The 20,262-nt window shown below is 41.8% G+C and overlaps 1 protein-coding gene across 8 annotated transcripts in view; it reads left to right on the top strand.

Annotated features, from left to right (window-relative positions):
• Window positions 1-20,262, top strand: part of PARD3 (par-3 family cell polarity regulator) — a 560,882-nt gene that overhangs the window by 344,363 nt on the left and 196,257 nt on the right. For all 8 annotated transcript variants that reach the window (XM_083579257.1, XM_083579256.1, XM_083579253.1 and 5 more), the window contains one exon: window positions 688-726. In XM_083579257.1, coding sequence (XP_083435383.1) covers window positions 688-726 — 39 coding nt within the window. The remainder of the gene's footprint in view (window positions 1-687; window positions 727-20,262) is intronic.

Genomic DNA, 20,262 nt, shown 5'->3' with positions numbered 1-20,262 from the left:
ATGCCCATTAACTTCAATGGTTCTATTTTGAGTAAGACTAGCTTTGGATTTGTGTGTCAATAAGAGGCCATGCAAGTCCAGGTGGGCTAGGCAGGAAGGGGGGAAGCAAAAGAGGAACCGAGTAGGCTAGAAAGCAGGTAAACTGTTAAATCAGCATGCAGGTCAGTAGTATAATGGATTAGTTGCCAGACCACTGTACCTGGTCAGGGACCTTTTGCCTGAAATAATGGAGGCTGAGTGAGGTGAGTAAGTGAGGTGGAATACAAGGAAGTAGTTTCCTCTTTGAATGGAGTGCTGTAATGGAACCGAGAACTAGGTCTGGCTTGCAAAGTCCCTGGTCTTGGCATATTATGCTGTGTAAGGGTGGGACCCTCTATTAAGGACACGTTATAACAACCGAAAGAGAATAACATCCATTAGGTTACCACAGAGTGTTTTAAACATTGTCACAGGTACATCCTGCCAGACAGAAGCACAAGGAGGCACTTGTCCCAGCCTCTCAGAATTGGCATATAAAGTGTCGCCTGTGGGCATTTGGGACTTTTCACAATGTGTTTTGTGTAGCTCTGATCTCTATTCCTATGCTCCATTTGAGAACTAAACCCCTTGATAGTCCTCTTCTTAAACGTTGGCAAATGTCTTTTCTACCCTTATTCTTATTTTAATTTTTGTCCCCGCTTCTTCTAGAGTACTGAACAAAGCCAGTCACAAATTCCAAAGGAAACGGTAAGAGTTTTGTCTTTCACGTGTCAAGAAAGGTTGCAATGATTTATTTATTTATTGATAATTAGCAAATTTGGGCCCGTCCGTCAAAATAAAAAAGGGTTTTTTTTAACAGACAATTCTGTTCACTGTATAGGCTGTAGGTGGCTCTCTCCAGCCTTAAATTGCATTTCCCTTTATGTCTAGCACTTACTTCCCATGTGCTTCACGATCATTTGCGCCTCTATATGGGGCACATATGCATGCAGACAGTTCTTGTTTGGATACATAATAAGGTATCTGGTTCCTAGAAGCTGAGATAGTTTAAGGCTGAAATAAAAACAGAGAGGTCTGAATTGCAATCTAACATTCCCCCTCACAAGCTGTCATTCTTATGTTTTGTAACCAGTTTTTAAAGTAACTCCAGTGTAGTTGAAGAAAGAATATCAGATTTATTTACAAGCTAGCTGTAGCAAAGCTCCTCAAGACATCCTTAAAATGTTTCTGATGAAGAATATCCAGATGTATATTACAGGAACAATTAAAGCACCAAGTGTTTCTGGGTTGTGTTTTCTTTTGCTTTTAGAAATGAATCATCATATGAATCAGTACATTGCAATGCAGTCCTGTTTACTTTTCATAACATCTTTCATAATGTCTTCACCTCAGTAAGAATAATGGATATGAAAAAAGGGGATGAGAGAATTGCTTTAACTGAAAATTGCAATGGAGCATATGGTTAGCTGAGGTTTCTAGGATTTATCTGCTTCAGTGTTTTCCTTTTCATATTGGTGATTTGGGGCTTCATTAATGTTGTCTGTAGACGTTTCAAAGCAGTACCCCAAAGCATCTTCTCGTATTGTCTCTTGTGTACAAGGTTTGACAGTGGTTTTAAGGAAAACAATAAATGTGATTGTTTGCTGGTTCCTTGGAAGAGGCTCCAAGGAAAGTAAAAGAAGCAGGTAGTGTAGAAGTAGGAGTGGTCATTTAGAAGAGATTGGAACTGTCCCAATACATTTCACTGACTGAGATGGAGGAGCAAACAGCAAGCCTACCTTCCTCCCCTCAAGTCAAGATGCTTAGTGCTCAAGGCTGGCTAAGTTACTTTGGCACCTGAGACATCTTATCTTGCAAGCATCCCCCCCCTGCCCACAGTAAAAATATATATGCAGTAATAATACGTTAAAACTACTTACAGTAAATCAGATCACTAACAGTTTGCCCATTCATGACACCCCAATAGTGGGGTTGGCCAAAGGAGCAAAGTTATCTTTGATGGCTAAGCTATAATGCACAAAAAAGCAAATTAAGCATTTTGAAGCAATGCTCCCATTTTGCTCCTCCCTCCAGCAGGGAAACAAACCGCAATGTGGCTGACTTAGTGTTACATGTGCACCAGCTTTCTTGGTTGGTTTCTCCCAAACAAATCATGAACAGGAAGCCAAGAAGAAACCTTGGCTAAAGAATGTGGTTTGTTTGGAACAGAAGAAATCACGAGCTCTGACTCACACCAAATGCTAAGCCAGCTGCTTCGTGGTTTGCTGGAGAAAGGGAAGATAAAATTGGGAGAGCTCAAGCTTCATGAAGCAGTATGGCGCTCATGTACAACTGACTTAGCTTGCCCATGGTTTATATAATCATAGAATTATAGAGTTGGAAGGGACCATGACGGTCATCTACTCCAACCCCCTGCAATGCAGGAATCTTTTGCCCAACGTGGGGCAAAAGCAGAGCTTGAGTGTGCTCAAGATTGTCAATTCAAATCCCATGTTACATAATGCAAATATACCAGGGGTCCTCTTTGTGGTGATCTTGGTTATTCTGCCCTTACAATCGGGGTTTCTTTAAAGTTTTTTAGAGATCAAATGTCATGCCTGAACTCTTGTCATTATGTGACAGGGAAGTGATGGCTATGTTCTATGATTTGCAGAGGTGTCAAATGCTAGCAGCCTGGCCAATAGTGAAAAAATATTCTCTAAAATTGCCATAAATTGAATGTGGAGCTTTGGATAGGTGCTTTGAGGGCCTTCTTAGCCTAGGAATGCTGACTGGAGAGAGCATGTGGTAGCATCCCCACTCCCCCAAGTTCCTTAATCTTAAATGCATATCAAAGCTTTTCCAGCAAAAACTCAATTGCACGAGCTTGTTTTGTAATATTTCACATGCTGACTTCCTTGCCTCCCCCCAGCCTGCTGCCTCTTTGCTTGGTTATGCATCATTCCCCATTTGGTTCTCCTGCCTCGTGTTGTCAGACCCTTCAGTTTCTTGTTCTTGCAGCTTTCTGTGTTATTGTACCACACATATGGTCTCTCTTGTGCTGTTAGTCGTGAGTTCAGTGAGTGCTGCTGTCACAAAGTTGACAGCAGAAGAAGGGAAAACTAAAAAAGTAAGGATAATGTGGGGAGAATGGGTGAAATACAAAAATGAAATGAGAGTTCCAACTTTGAAGCACAAAATATCAAAAGTATTTGCAGCCTGAAGTTAAAAAAAAAGAAGACTACAAAATGACTAGTTAGAAAGAGAAGCCATTGCTATCAAAGTCAATTTTTCCAGCTATCTTAGTGCCTTCCCACTCCCAAACTAACTTATTGTGTCAGATTTAGATACTTTTCCTCACAGAAGTTCTTGCATTGGATGAGTCTGCATTTTCCAAGAACTTAAAATAGCAATTACTTGACACACAAATTGGGATACTGAAGGCATTATGGGATATATTTTGGACAATACCTTCTTGATTGAGAATACCAAGCTGTATCACAGAGATGCAGGAGCTTTCATGAAGTACTTTGAGTAATTTAAAAAGTAGCAAAGACTCACTCTACGCACAGAGAGACACAGACACAAATACACACACACACACACACACACACACACACACACACACACACTGTCTCATTTAGTGAACCCTATTCTTTTTCTCTCCTGTAGCAAGACTGCATATAATTGTCTCTGACACTAATTATTTAACTTTGCTTAACTCTGGGTTTCTGGGATAGAAGAAAGGAAGTTTTCAAAACCATGGAACAGAACCCTTCTGGAATTGGACCTCAGATGACCCCAGAGAGTTTGCCCTGTACTTTTGCATGTATATGGCTGGCCTATTACATCTGGCCAACTCAAAAGTGAGAAATGCCGCTGATCTCTTTGGACTTTGGCTGGCTGACTGCTAACCTGCCTATCCCATCCTTAGGTACTCTAGGCGCCTGCTACCTCCCAAGCTGTAGGAAGCTGGACCTTGCCAGTACCCAGACCTATGTGCCTGAAAACTGTAAATGAAAAATAAATAAATATAGGAAGCTTTTGGCATCAAGGAGAACAGTATATCGATATGATCTTAATGTCACCTGCCATGTGAAAATATTTTATTCGTCCATCCCTAATTAAGAAAGTACAGTACAATAAGTTACTCTCTTGATGAATGCATTCTGTGGTGTCCCAGCTGGGATTCCATTGGCTACCAAACTATACTAGAAAAGTGTAGCCAGCAACTTCCTGCTCTCATGTTGAGTTGGCTTCATGGATTCCCATATGGCAGTTCAAAATCTCTATTATATACTCCTATCCAAAACTGAGCAGATGCACCTTCTGCTAAGCATGGTGATTATTTTGATATGAAAGAGATTGACTGCAATATGAAAACCAGTAATTTGTCATTACATTTCTGTTTCTGAGGATAATTATCTTAATCTTGTTACAGTGCATAGAAATAAATTGTTAATTATGATATGAGAAACATCTGCCAATTAACCTTTGCCCCTTCTTCTCAAAAGTCAATAGCGCTAGGCTAGCATTGTGCATTTTGAGTTATTTTTTCCTCCCTGTTTTTCTTCCCTTATCCCAAATCTGACAGCAATCTTTGTGTTACCGTCACCTGTGGGGACTTAAGAGTGTATTTGCCCACCTTGCTTGATTTCCTTGATAGAGTCTAAATGGCTCCTTGGAAACGTGTTTGAATAAAATAAATGCAAGGAGAATAACACTTCAATTTGCATGAAGGTTTTTTTCAAAAACAAAAGTCCCTTTCATGCATGAATCAGGTGAAAAGAGATCTCATGTAGAAAGGGGCTGTAGGAGCCATGCTGCGTACCTTGTCCTCAAGGTCAAGTGATAACTTAGTCTTGTCCCTGACATCCATCCATTGGGCATGGATGTCTGTAAAGGAAATCCTGTATGTCTCAAGGCAATATATAGACATACCATAAAACAGTTAAAAAAATTAAAACAATCCAAGCCCAACTGAAAATAGGTTATTAAAAATGCAAAATGAACACCTAAGGCCATGACCTTTTCATTTAGCTGGAAAAACTTGTATAGATCTCTGTGTGTATGTGCCATGTGCACAGCTTAGGGGGTTGTGTTGTTGTTGTTATATCAACCTGTTCATAAATTCTTACAAATTATCTGGAACCCTTCACAATTTGGGTTCCAGCTCACATGGAAAGCCTGTGAGCATAGAAGTCTACATACCGTATTTTTCGCTCTATAAGACGCACCAGAACACAAAACGCACCTAGTTTTTGGAGGAGGAAAACAAGAAAAAAAATATTCTGAATCTCAGAAGCCAGAACAGCAAGAGGGATCGCTGCAGAGTGAAAGCAGAAATCTCTCTTGCTGTTCTGGCTTCTGGGATAGCTGTGCAGCCTGCATTCGCTCCATAAGATGCACACACATTTCCCCTTACTTTTTAGGAGGGAAAAAGTGAGTCTTATAGAGCAAAAAATACGGTACATAGTCTTTTTCCTAGAAACATCCACACTTACTGCGTGACACTTGGGACCAGGGTCAGAGGTCCTCCTCCCCGGTTCTGCTGCTGTTGTGCTGCTAGAGACTAAAGCACAGTTTGGCACATACTTTGTCTTCCCCAGGCAAACCCCAGGTGGTAAACCAAGAACAAACCATGGTTATAATTCATGATCTGTCTGGAATGAGGCAAACCACAAGCATGAGATTGGATGTCATGTTAAGCCAAATCATGGCTTAGTCACAGCAGAAAGAAGAGGAGCCAAGTGGCTGTGATCTCTCTGGGAACTAGCACATTTCCTTGTGTGCTCTAAGACCAGCTGGTTGTGAGGCATTTGGGAAGCTCTGTGTAGAGGACCGAGCACCCCTTTGAACTATCTCCCCCTATTCCCTAGGCTAGCTTTGACAGATGTCAGTCACCTGACATGGTTGATATGTCAAGTGAGGGGTATCCCACATTCCTCTCAAAGTTCGCCTGTGTGGTGTCATTGGGGCAGTTCTGACCCGCAAGGACAAAAAGATTCCACACACCTCCTTTAAGTCATGGTTAGGCCTGGTGTTACATGTGAAATTGTATAGGAAATTGTAAATTCAATCATAGGCATGTCAGTGATGAGCAGCCGTATACTGAGGGCTTCCTCAAGCCTGAAACCAGCCCTGGACTACAGAGGGTTGAGGATGCACACCAAGGACAGTGATGTTTCAGGGGTTAAACATTATTTGGATACTTCTTGGATACTTCACAAAATCCCCTCATAAACTGGTTTTCTTTTTCTTTTTCTTTTCTTCACATGCTGGGAGTTTCTTATTTGCAGCTCTATAGACTCCTACCCATGACTGATTCACCATATGGTATACTGGGCCCCTTGAATGAGAAGTGGATGATGCAATATATTTCTCTTTTTGTGCACAATTAATAACTGGGTCAAGATTTCCCCCCCCTAACTTAATAGCATTTATACACTGTCCTTTCAACAATGTCCTCTGGGCAGTTCACAAAAATGTGCATAGCATATTTTGAAAATATATGCTTTTATACATGCAGTATATAAGGTGTTTCACCTCTTTTGGAACACATGTGGTCAGATTATGCAACATAAAATCAGGGCTCTGTCTAGTCTACTGTCCTGTTTCTAGTAGAGACTTCCTAGCTAAGTGCTTCCATAAAGCTCACAATAGCACATGAAGGCAACAGTCCTACCCTCTTGTTTAGCTTCCTTTACACACCCCAAGCTACTGGTATCTAGAGGAATGCAATCTCTGAACCTACTGGTCCTGTTTAGGTATCATGACTTACACACATTGGTAGACCTGTACTCCATGAATTTGTCCAATTCCATCTTAATAGTCCTAAGGCTGTGACCAGACCAAATCTAGGGCATAGGAAATCCCTTTGGAGCAACTTTCCCCAGATGTAGAGCCCTAGATGTTGGACTACAAAACCCATCTTCCCCAGCCAGCCTGGCCTGTTGTCGGGGATGATGGGGGTTGTAGTCCAACAATATATGACTGGACAAGGCTGCTTAAGGTAGAAGATATTATTAAACCTCAACCAGTTTTTTAAAAATAGGACTCTGGGGAAACTTGAGTATTTTTGGGGGGAAAAAATTAGGCGCTCCTCAATAGGATGATGACTTTCCTCTTAATAACTTTCCTATCTCTACTGATTTTTTTCCGGCAGTGCTCAGGCTGCAGGCAATTGGATATATTCTAGGGTAAACTGCATGACTAATGATGAGGTTCAACAGGACTTGCCAGCATGTCATACGAATTAACCTAAAACATATAATAATAATAATAATAATAATAATAATAATAATTTATTATTTGTACCCCGCCCATCTGGCTGGGTTTCTCCAGCCACTCTGGGCGGCTTCCAACAAAGATGAAAGATACACTAAAATGTCACATATTAAAAACTTCCCTGAACAGGGCTGCCTTCAGATGTCTTCTGAATGTCAGGTAGATGTTTATCGCTTTGACATCTGATGGGAGGGCGTTCCACAGGGCGGGCGCCACTACCGAGAAGGCCTTCTGCCTGGTTCCCTGTAACTTGGCCTCTCGCAGTGAGAGAACCGCCAGAAGGCCCTCGGAGCTGGACCTCAGTGTCCAGGCAGAACGATGGGGGAGGAGATGCTCCTTCAGATATACTGGACCGAGGCCGTTTAGGGCTTTAAAGGTCAGCACCAACACTTTGAATTGTGCTCGGAAACGTACTGGGAGCCAATGTAGGTCTTTCAAGACCGGTGTTATATGGTCTCGGCGGCCGCTCCCAGTCACCAGTCTAGCTGCCGCATTCTGGATTAGTTGTAGTTTCCGGGTCACCTTCAAAGGTAGCCCCACGTAGAGCGCATTGCAGTAGTCCAAGCGGGAGATAACCAGAGCATGTACCACTCTGGCGAGACAGTCTGCAGGCAGATAGGGTCTCAGCCTACGTACCAGATGGAGCTAGTAAACAGCTGCCCTGGATACAGATTTGACCTGTGCCTCCATGGACAGCTGTGAGTCCAAAATGACTCCCAGGCTGCGCACCTGGTCCTTCAGGGGCACAGTTACCCCATTCAGGACCAGGGAATCCTCCACACCTGCCCGCCTCCTGTCCCCCAAAAACAGTACTTCTGTCTTGTCAGGATTCAACCTTAATCTGTTAGCCGCCATCCATCCTCCAACCGCTTCCAGACACTCACACAGGACCTTCACCACCTTCACTGGTTCTGATTTAAAAGAGGTAGAGCTGGGTATCATCCGCATACTGATGAACACCCAGCCCAAACCTCCTGATGATCTCTCCCAGTGGCTGCATGTAAATGTTGAAAAGCATGGGGGAGAGGACAGAACCCTGAGGCACCCCACAAGTGAGAGCCCAGGGGTCTGAACACTCATCCCCCCCCACCACTTTCTGAACACGGCCCAGGAGGAAGGAGCGGAACCACTGTATGACAGTGCCCCCAGCTCCCAGCCCCTCAAGACGGTCCAGAAGGATGTTATGGTCAATGGTATCAAACGCCGCTGAGAGATCCAGCAGAACTAGGAAACAGCTCTCACCTTTGTCCCTAGCCCGCCGGAGATCATCAACCAGTGCGACCAAGGCAGTTTCAGTCCCATGATGAGGCCTGAATCCCGACTGGAAGGGATTCATGCCCCAGAATCATTTTATGGCAGAGGAGTCGAAGTTGCTCAGGCAAATAAATGTGGAGAACGGTCACCAAAGATCAAAGAGTTGACAGTGACTGACCGAAATTCATGTGTCTCAATTGGTTAGGATCCTGGAATTTGTACTTTAGCACAAAGTGATTTATTTTGCTTACTAACCCAAAGAGTTTTGTGAAAGATACCCACTTGCAAACACTGTATACATAACGGTTGGGACTTTGATAAATACTTTCCCTAGTATATGATTGTATCATTTGGAGAGGAATTCTTATTAGCAGATGGGTAGAGGTTTGATACTGATGAGGTTGACAGTATTATTCTCTGCGTTGATTGGGAGTATTGTGAACACTGCTTATTATTTCTTGTGACTTTTAGTGAGATAAAGAAAAATGCAGCCTTTTGTCTTCCAATAATGTGAGACTGGTCACGTTAAACATGAGGGTGATTGCCTTTGGTTTCATATCCATTTGGGGGCCGTTTTGAATGGTTTCAGATTACATTTTTAATAAAGATGCAATCGGAAGAAAAAAAATTAAGAGAGGGAGAGAGAGAATATGCAATCCACCCCAGGGTACTGCTGTGTTTAGTTTATTTTACCAGAGTAGGCAAGCTGTTTCTAAATGGCTTATTGGGAATAATAATGCCTGGAACTAAAGCAATAATCCATAGGGAATCGTTTTATCTAACACACAATCTCTTTCTCTGCCTAATTTGAATCTCTATGGATGTTGGAAATTAATCTGTTGAATTTTGGTGGTGTCCTTTACTGGTGGTTATTCCATATCAGTTTATGAAATATATGTATCTTGATGTGCAAAGTTAAGCTGTTTCATAAATTTGTACTTGGTTTGGCGGTTCGAATCCCCGTGATGGGGTGAGCTCCTGCTGCTCGGTCCCTGCTCCTGCCAACCTAGCATGTCAAAGTGCAAGTAGATAAATAGGTACCGCTCCAGCGGGAAGGTAAACGGTGTTTCCGTGTGCTGCTCTGGTTCGCCAGAAGCGGCTTAGTCATGCTGGCCACATGACCCGGAAGCTGCCTGTGGACAAACGCTGGCTCCTTCGGCCAATAAAGCGAGATGAGCGCCGCAACCCCAGAGTCGGCCACGACTGTGTTGGGTATTTGCAGTTTAGTAGCGCTGCAGAGAGCTTGCTGGGGAGACCATGCATTAAAAAGGGACTCAAAAATAACTTAAACAAGGTTTTAATAACAAAAACAAAAACTCATTTTACACTAAATACATCAACAAACAAACATAACCCAACCACCAACCCATCCCCCAGGGTAATGGGAGAGCTAGGTGCTGCTCCTTATATACTACACCCAAGTGCTGACACAGCTTAATCAATACAACTCAGCAGCACCTGCTATGTTTCACAGCTGTAAAGCTGGGTCTCATTATTTTGCTCTGGCCCTTGCTCTGGCCCCTTAAAGACATACACATCAGGTAGAACAATGATGAACCTTTACATTTAAAGAAACCATTCAACAGACTGGACCTAATGGTCAGGGGTCCCTTTACCTTTACTTTTACTTTGTCCATGATGGTTGAATGTATGTGCTAGTTCCAAACTTAGTTTTAATATTTACAAACATGAAACCAATTGTGTTCAGTGTGGCTTATTACCAGACAATGCTTTTTGGTTTAAAAAAGAGAGAGCGAGAGATACTAGCACTCATATCTTGATAAAAGTTCTGTGGGTGCCAGTACAAAATCACTACCATAGCATCACAAAAAGAGGTAATGATACCCTATACTAATGAGCTTATATGTGAAGTTTGCCTGCCTCCTAAGCCTTCTCTTCGCTATATCTTGGTCTTTGTTGCCCCTTTAGAGTTGCTAGGTGACAACAAAAGTCAAAACTTCTCAAGTTCCTCTTGTTATCTTTAATTAAAGGTATAGCAGCCCTGGATACAGGGTCTAGACCAGGGATGTCCAACAGGTCGATCGTGGGGCGCCCCTGGTTGATCCTGGTCTGATTGCGTGATCCTGGTTGATTGCCCAAAGTTTTTGGGGTCTCCCCCCCAAAAAAAGCTCAACAACTTTGGTCAATACAATGGGTAGATCACTGCCAGTTTTTTGTGGTTTTTTAGCAGGAATATTTCACAGTCTAGTTGGACACCCCTGGTCTAGACCCGAGGGGGGTAACCTGTGGGCCACAGGCAATGCTTCCTCTTGTGCTAAGCGGCCTGCTAGTTGCTGCCTGCTGCTATGGCTAAAATTACACGTTCTTGGGCTATCAAAATTGCATTCACTGTTGAATTTGCTACGCCACTGCTGCCAGTTATTTTCTTCCTCTGTACTATTACTTCAGCCATCTTACTATTTGGTAACTATCTCTTTTAGGTTCCTTGGACCTCAGCCTGCTCCACAAAACTACCCCAGTCCATAAGACCTGAGTATAGTATTAACACCATGTAAAACTGACAGTTATCTCTTTTTAAATTTATTTTATTTTTGCATTTTTAATTTTACAAGCAATAACAACAAAAAAGAAACAAAATGCAGACAACATATCCCCTTTGAGTGCCCCCTTTTGTGTATCCTTATATATTTGCACTCTGCATCTCATCACGAACTTCAATTATATTATAAGTCCTTAATCAATCCATAGTTCAAATTTTTACTACAAGTTTTCTGTTAAACCTGCTAATGAATGTAGTTGTTTACAATAATTTTTCAAAAAACATTGTGTACTTCCCCCATTCTTTATTCAGATTTGACTCTTCCTGGCTCCTAATTCTTCCTGTAAGTTTTGCCACTTCAGCATATTTCATTAATTTTATCTGCTACTCTTCCTTGGTTGAAACTGTATTTTCTTTCACTCTCTTGGCCATCAATATTCCGGCAGCTGTGGTCACGTACATAAACAATTTCTTCAGGTCCTTCAGGATATCTGTACCTAAAATTCCTAAAAGAAAAGTTTCTGGTTTCTTTGGAATGGTTATTTTCAACATTTTTTTTCAACTCGTTATATATCATTTCCCCGAAAGCTTTTACAGTGGTACCTTGGGTTAAGATAAGACCTTAATTCTTAACCTGAAACTATTCTTAACCTGAGGTACCAGGTAGCTAATGGGGCCTCCTGCTGCCGCCGCGGTGCTGCCTCACAATTTCTGTTCTCATCCTGAAGCAAAGTTCTTAACCCTAGGTACTATTTCTGGGTTAGCGGAGTCTGTAACCTGAATCATCTGTAACCTGAAGCGTCTGTAACCCAATGTACTACTGTACCAGCTTGCATGACCACCATATATGATTATATGTGCCCTATATCTCTTTACATTTCCAGCACATATTAGAATTTGATTCACACATTTTAGCTAATTTACTAGGAGTAAAATACCAGCAGTACATCATCTTCATATAGTTTTCTTTCGAAGTATAACATACTGTGTATTCCAGATCTATATTCCACAATCTCTCCCATGGTCCTAACTCAATATTATAACCAAAATCCCTCGTCCAGTGTATCATCACTGATTTGACCTGTTCATCTTTCATTTGCCAATCAAGTAGGAGTTTATGCATTTTAGAAATTAATTTGTTTTTATTTTCTAGCAACTCTTCTTCAGATTGAAGGGTTTTATTTGAATAACCTTTCTTTTTAACTGACTTAAATACCGTATTTTTCGCCCTATAGGACACACTTTTTCCCCTCCAAAAATGAAGGGGAAATGTGTGTGCGTCCTATGGGGTGAATGCAGGCTTTCGCTGAAGCCTGGAGAGCGAGAGGGGTCGGTGTGCACCGACCCCTCTCGCTCTCCAGGCTTCTGGAGAGCCGCAGCGCCAGCCCCACAAGGTCGGGGGACAGCAGGGAGGCGGAACGCCGCCATCCCGCTTTCCCCGGACCTGGTCTGCAGGCGGGCGGCGGGGACAAGAGCGCTTCTCCCCGCTGCCTGCCCCGCAAGCTCCGGGGACAGCGGGGAGGCGCAGCGCTTCTTTCCGCTGTCCCCGGACCTGGTGTGCAGGCGGGCGGCGGGGAGAAGAGCGCTTCTCCCCGCTGCCTGCCCCGCAAGCTCCGGGGACAGCTGGGAGGCGCAGCACGTCTTCCCGCTGTCCCCGGACCTGGTCTGCGGGCGGGCGGTGGGGAAAAGAGCGATTCTCCCCGCTGCCTGCCCCGCAAGTGCCTGGGGGGGGGAAATTTTTTTTCTTTATTTCCCCCCCAAAAAACTTGGTGCGTCCTATGGGCCGGTGCGTCCTATGGGGCGAAAAATACGGTACTTCATTAAGCTGGTGGTATTGCAGCCAATCGGTTACTAGTCCTTTTATCTCTTCGAACCTCCTTAATCTGAAATCTTGATCTACTTCTATTGATAAGACAGTTATCTCTTTCTTTGTGGAAGATGTTGTGGGAACATTCTCACAGCTTTGTTCACTGAGCAGATGGGATGATGGTAGCATTCCATCCCACCTGAGTGCAGTACAGTAGGCCCACAATTTACACACATTTGAGTTATGTGCATTTGGCTTTACACACTTAGCAAATTAAAAATAAATTAATAAAATGGGGGAAGGGGACAGGCATCTGGGGGAAAAGACTTTGGCAACCCTACTGGCCATTGTGTTTTGACTATACTCGATTTTTGCTTTAGGCGCAGTCCCTGGAATGTAAGCCCCATGTAATTTGCAAGCTTTTTGTACAATATGCAGATGCTACTAAGATGGGAGCTGTAACAGAGAAAGGTTTCAGGCCTTTAATTTGGATGCTGCTCTAGCATATTAAATAGTGTCTCAGTGATAAGATTAAAACTAAAACAGACTCTCCCAGTCTACCATGGAATCTCAAACAAGCCTCCGCATATAGTTTCTGAAATTCTGCAGCTACTGTTAGATTTGTACTAATGTAGAGCCTTTGCCAGATGTGACATATTAACTTAGCTAATAAGAATAATGAGCCTCCGTCTATATGTGCAAATAAGATTAATTAATGTTTACCCTAACATGTGGCAGAAATTAGAATATTGCGCTTGGGAACAGCTGAAGAGAAGAGAGCAATGAGTCTTCTTTGTAGCTGTGATCAGCTGTATATGGTTTTCTAGTTATGCAGTGGGCACTCATGGTAGCACCAACTAAATCAAAACTATGATCACAGTTTGCCCATGAGGCTCTTTGGGCAGAATGTTTTGATCTACTAAAGAAAAACAGAAACTGGCTCAGTGAGCAAATTGTGTTAGTGCCCCAGTGTTTGAGGTTGAATTACTTAAGTTTAGTAGTTTTCAGTAGCTGTACCCAGAAAGAAGTTTTCAGTAGCTGTACCCAGAAAGAAGTTAAATGTGAAACCGTGAAGGAATGAGCTTGGCTGACCCCAGCAAGCATGGTGAATTGTTAGGGATGATGGGACAGTTCAGCAGCATCTGGAGAACCAGAAGTTCCCCACCCCAACACAAAACATATTTCGGGTAACCAGATCCCAATGGCCTTCAAGTAAAGCACCAGTAATGCTCCTGAGAGCTAATGTAGCTGATAAAGAACTGGTGTTTGAGATGCTCAGTCCCAATGAATAATCTTGCAGCCCTATTTTGTTCCAGTCAGAGTTGCTGGATCAGTTTCAAAGGAAGCTCTAAGTACAGCATGCTTCAATAGTTTAAATGGGAAGTTAGATAATAATAATAATAATAATAATAATAATAATAATAATAATAATAATAATTTCATTATTCACCTGCTATTTAACCTATAAATTGCTTTACTCAGTTATATTCAAATAAATGTGCAATTACAAACACTTCATCTTTGTACCTATCTGAGTTACACTAGGCCATCAAAGATTTACTCAGAATATAAGAAACAAAGTCTGCAGCTCACTGCTAGACGGAGAGGCCAAGCTTTAACACGTCCTTATAACAACACACTTGGACCATAATAACCTCAGCATGCAGGTGCAATGGTGGGGAAAACTTCACCTATTAATTTTCTGCCCAGAGAATAGTCTGAATGTGACACAGTTCCACTGCTGGTCTAGCTTTGAGCACAGCCTGGGGCCAGCTAGGTAAAAGAATAAGGTAGCAACATAACAAATAAGTCACATGAGTCCAGCTAGAAAAAAAAAGGTGAAAATCTTTTGAGTACTTGTACTATACATTCTCTTTGCCTTTCTGATACAGTGTTTTGGGTATAGATTTCACAGGAAAGTTCCAAATCTCTGTGTGTTTAGTTATTGGAAATATTTTACTACAATCTTATAACAACAACAAAATAGAACTGTTTGGAACATTAAAAAGTTGGCCAGATAAGTGGGTCCTACAAAGCAAAATACCTTAACTGTCAAATGCCAGGGTAAGGAGGTACGTGTTCAACATATGAGAAAAGTTATACAACAGAGACACATCTGTCTGGGGGTAGGGAGTTCAGATTCTACATGCACAATCTTGTTTCTGCTGCCCCAATTTGGACTGCTCCTAATTTTTGATAACTTAACCTGAGCTAAATGCACACACCCATTTACTTTTGGCTTTGGTTTAGTCTCCTGCTTTTATTTTTCAATTCTTTTGTAACTTCTTATCTATGTGTCCCATTTCTTTGTGTTTCCATGCAATTCATTTTTTATTTCACTTTATCATATACACTTTCTAAACAGGTGTCCTTTACTTAAAGATAGGCACCATACCACAGTCAGCAATTTTTTCATGAGTTTGGTTAGCTTGATTTTTTTTTTTAATATCAACAGCATTCAGGTCCTTCATTTCTGCTTAATTTATGCTCCTTCAGTTTATTTCCTGACTGTTACTAATTGCTGCTGTCCAAACATGCGCCCCTTATCTACAGTTTTCGATCTGGCCTTGCCTTACTTTCCTTCCCTTACATGTACAATATCCTTAAGTTCTTTCATAATTTTGGTCTCTCTTCCTTCATGATTTTTTACAAATCCCTTTGGCCTGACTTATTTTACACCTTAGGTGCTTCCTGTCAATTGAACATTCTTCTTGATTTGTTTGAAGGGAGGTAAACAACATTGGCTATTTAATGAGCATTCTGTGTGTGTAGTGAGGGTAGACAGCACTATGTGTAAGCATGTGTTATTCTGTACTTTGCATTGGCTTTTTCCATCACTTAACATAAAAGTCCAGTCTTTTGGGGAAGTGGATATGTTATGCAACTATAATTATGCAATGTGATTTTGCTGTTATGTCATTGAACCCCACCTGAAAATAGTGACAGTCTGGAAGCACCCGATGTTTCTTTTCCTCTCCATTCAGAAATTGATCTCTTATTCAGTCTGTGGTCATTGTTTCTCCATCAAGGTCTATAGTAACTGTGAATAGTTAGCTGCATTACACTCCCCTCAAAAAATAAACCCCTCTCAAACTGACTGCTATTTTCCCAACATTCATATTTTTGCCCTAGTATCTCCTCCAAACTTCCTTTCCATCATTTTTCTTTCTGTACATATCCCTTCTTTGTGGCCAAATACAGTCAGCCTCGTCTATCTATCTTAACATAATCAGGAATACAGATATGAACACTATATATTTCCTGATAGTGTTATTTGCTTTTCTTTTAACCTGAAAAGTATTCTGGTAAGATCAAACTAATACCATAACTTGCATGGACTCTTTTCTGTGTGTTCCATGAATCAACTACTCACTTCACTTTCGTTTTGTTTTTCCCTTCTCCTTTTTCTTCCAACAAATGTTAACGCTGAGTGGAATGCTCTCTGTCTTCAATGTTCCTTCTCTATGTGCCTGCACATCTAGTAGTATTGCATGTTCTCCCCCCCCTTAAAAAAACAACAAAAATTCAAAATGTCCATTTTCCAAGAAGGGTTTCAGGGGCAGGGTGAATCTGTGCAGCATCATATTCACTTTACTTGGAGTGTGATAAGTGACAGACAGCTGTTACTGGTTTCAGATCCACAATACTTTTAGCCTGTTGCAAGGTGGCTTTGCAATCATTTCAAGATTCTGATGGAATTTAGTTTGGGCAATGAGAGCGTTGCACATTGGGCTGCTCCATCATCATGCATCAGGACAAGAGTAAGGATGTGTTTGCTGAGCACACTGGGGCTGTGAAGCCAATACTTTCGGTCACCTGACTGGGAACCATGTGCAATTCTGCACGGAGATTACTGTAGAAACTTTTAACTTGTAATAGAAAAATCTGTTGTGTGACTCTCTCATAATGGCTTTTTAATCTTCACATCCCAAAATTTATGGCTGGTCCTTTATGTTCTGTCATCAACTAACATTTGGAAATACTGGTTGCCAGTTCTTCTTTGCAAAGCAAAGAACACAATTTTCAGTTCCCTCCCCATTAGAAATTACTGTGTCTTCACCTATTTGTGTTCCAAACTTCAGCTAGTGGAGGTGCCATATCCATTTTGGGTACATTTCTTGGCTTCTTGTTTCTATGGACAGAATTAGAATGAGAATGGATTAGGGTGGCCACTTGTACATCACAAAAAAGGAGAGAAAGAAGACACAGATTTGCATAAAATATGCATATGCTAACAGGTTTATAGATGCAAATTTAGAAACAATGTATATATTTTGAATACAAATACAGTACATTTCACCTTAGTGGGGAAGGTTGTGAGCAGCTGACCTGTGTGCCTGCTTAGTCAGATGCCCAGATAGGCAACTTTAAGGCCCCTGTTGCTCTCCCTTCATTTTTAAACCAGACTTTGTCTGGACAGCTCTTCAGATAGACAAACCCCATCAAGCAGAGGACTCTTCTCAAATCTCTTCAAATAGAGGACTGTGTTCTTAAAGTTGGAGTTGTACACATAGGATCATAGAATGGCCTGTCTATAAAGGCATACAGGAGGCAAAGCTAACAAGAGCTGAAAATATACCTGGGCTTCATTTCAGGTGAGCTGGTGGGGGTTTACAAAATTTCTGGAAACAAATGATGGCATGTCACTTACTGTTCACCGATGCTAGGTTTGAATTTGAGGCAAAGAAGTCACCTATGTAGTTTATCACCCATTGCATTTTTATTGCAAATTACATACTTGAGCAGCTTCATTCATTCAACTGAAGTCATTTCAGGTGACCTTTTCTTCAGTACAGCAGCTCTGAACAGAGCATTGTGAAGTTGCTAATTGTTTTGGACATGGTATGCAAGAACTCTTGAGGGAGTTGAGCCTTGTTGTTCAACGATTACAGCACACAAATTGACTTGGGTGTTTTATTTCTGTGGTGACGGGGGCATGCGAAGCAATAAATTTCTTTCGCGGATCATCTAATCATGAAAATAATGTTGAGGTATTTTGATTGACGTGCTGAAGCTGTTAATTTGGAGCATATCAAGATCAAATGGAAGTTATTGCAATTAGTCAGTGATTGTGTTATATTTTCAGTTTCAGTTTTTAAATGCCACATTTTACATATTTCCCCTTGCATTTTAAAGCCATAATTCATGATCATGGGATGTTGGTGACACTGTTGTGTTTCACATGGTCAGTGTTTCCTTCCTTCTCAAAATAAAAGTCTGCTTTAAGTTTTGGAGTATTCAGTCTCAGTATTTTATACTGCCAGTAATTACCGTAAGTGGTGGTTTGTGCCTGTTGGGCATAACCTGTAAGGCACTAACCTAGTGCAGCCTTCAGCTACCTGGTACCATCCAGATGTTTTGGACCACAGCTGCCATTTGCACCAGCCAGCATATGCTGAAGTCCATTAAAGTAAGTTCAGCTAATACTATGTAACCCAATGCTGCTTATTTATCCTGGAGGAGTTCTCTCAACCAGAAGTCTTCCCCAGACCTACTTCTGGAGATATGGTAATTTCTTAACTAGCGATATGAAGGACTAAGCTTGGAACTTTATACCTAAAAACCATTTGCTCTCCCAGTGGCTTCTGCCCCAAATAACATTGCTGTCAGTGTAAACTATAGTGCAGCATAACATCTGCACCAGTGCTAATGCTTACCATGCTTAATTTTTAACTGCTGCTTGAAGTTAGTTTCATAACACTGCCTGAAGCTAGCCATGTTTTACATTAGCTTTGATAACAGTGGTAACTCAACTGGGATGTGAAGGATGGAGAGAATTCACATAAGGTTGGATTGTCTCAGGAAATACTCGCATCATTGGGAAATCATTGCTTACTGGCATACACAAATAGCTGATAGAAATTGCTGGGAAACTTTAGTTCTTGACCCAGGAAGTACAACTGTTACAACTTCTATGATGTATGAATGACAATTGCATTAGCACTATGGGCACCTACTTATTGTTAATGAAGGACTTTGTGGCCAGACATGTTTTATCCAACTTGCAGGGGAAATGAATATTTGTTGGGAGTTCTTTGATTATACTCTTAAGTGCTGATTCAGTTCCAAATTGAGATTAGCCCCCCCCCATCACTATTCTATTCTTTAGAAATTTGCTGTTGTCATTAAGTACTGTGGATGCTGCTACTCTTAGTGTACTATTTCTTCTTCTGCTCCCCAGAAAGATGTATTGGGAAATAACTGGGGAGTACTAGTTAATTCTGAAGTCCCACATGTGTGGGAAACTGCAAAAGAAAAATGACTGACTGTCTGAATTCAAAAAGTGCATGGGGCATGACTCACTCAATAGCCCTTAAAGCCCACAGCAGAGTTTAAAATAGAGATATATGCAGCATTTACAAAACATAGGAAATATAGGTTGTCAGATCTTTGAATGGCCCAGTATTGTTGTAGGCATCTGTCTGTCTTGAGACAATAGAGTGCACATCCGGAGGTGATGTCAAACCTCTGCATTAGCAGCACCAAAGTGACCTCCCTGGGGCGCAAGCCTGGGCTGTGTATATGGAGGTCCTAGGCTACTCAGACAACAAGACCCCTGTCTCAGCCTTGATGTGGTCCAGAGGAAAGCAGAACAATATATTTGGTACCAGCTTGGCCAGAAAGATGTGTACAACTATTCAACTATCTTGGGACTCCACTCTGGATTTGTGTAGGGTTTACTTTATTCTCCTGAAGATATCCCACAAAGCAGCACAGGTTTATGTTCAGAGTTTTCCTTCTGCTAGATGGGCTACCTTCCCAGTCTGACAAGCCCTGTTTGCCCATCACTTCCCTCTACAGCACACGCAGAATCCTCCTTCTTGACCATTGGATCCACTATTGGTCTAGTCTGCTCAATCTGCCAGAGCCTGTCTTTGTGTTTGGGGGAGGTCCCTAACTCACCAAGGGTTTGAGACCCAAAGGTTATCCTCACCTGGTTTAACTGGCCAGTCGAAGCTGTTCCTAGGGTGTGGCTACTGTTGTATGCACAGTTTCTAGGAGCCACAGGTGAGAGCTGAGTGCAGGGTGGGGACCAAAGGTGGACAAACTACAAAGCACAACATGTCCCCCATCAGAGGTATTACCCCTCCCCTTTACAGCTTCTCTAGAAATGTACTCCTTTGTGGTCCTTAACCCCTTCATCTGCTTACTAGCATGGATGTGCATGGTTGGGTTTGACTGAAAAATCTCCCACAAGGCACACTATACTCAATAAATATGGGTAACATTATGAAGTCTGAATCTACACTCTGTCTCCATCTTCTAGCAGGAGACGGAGCTTCCAGTAGTTAGAGCAGCATACCTAAAGCAAATGGTTACCACAAGTGACCAAGCAAATTTATAATCACAAAATGGCAAGATATAGTTTTTAATTTTAATCTAGCAAAAACAACAACAACGTATTTTATTTCTATCTCTGAATTCTACTAAGCATCAACCACTCACTCTTTTTATG

This window comes from Podarcis filfolensis (assembly GCF_964270895.1).
Source record: "Podarcis filfolensis genome assembly, chromosome: 12".
Taxonomy (NCBI): domain Eukaryota; kingdom Metazoa; phylum Chordata; class Lepidosauria; order Squamata; family Lacertidae; genus Podarcis; species Podarcis filfolensis.
Note: the sequence above shows the minus strand (reverse complement) of the source record. Positions and strands in the feature narration are given on the sequence as shown.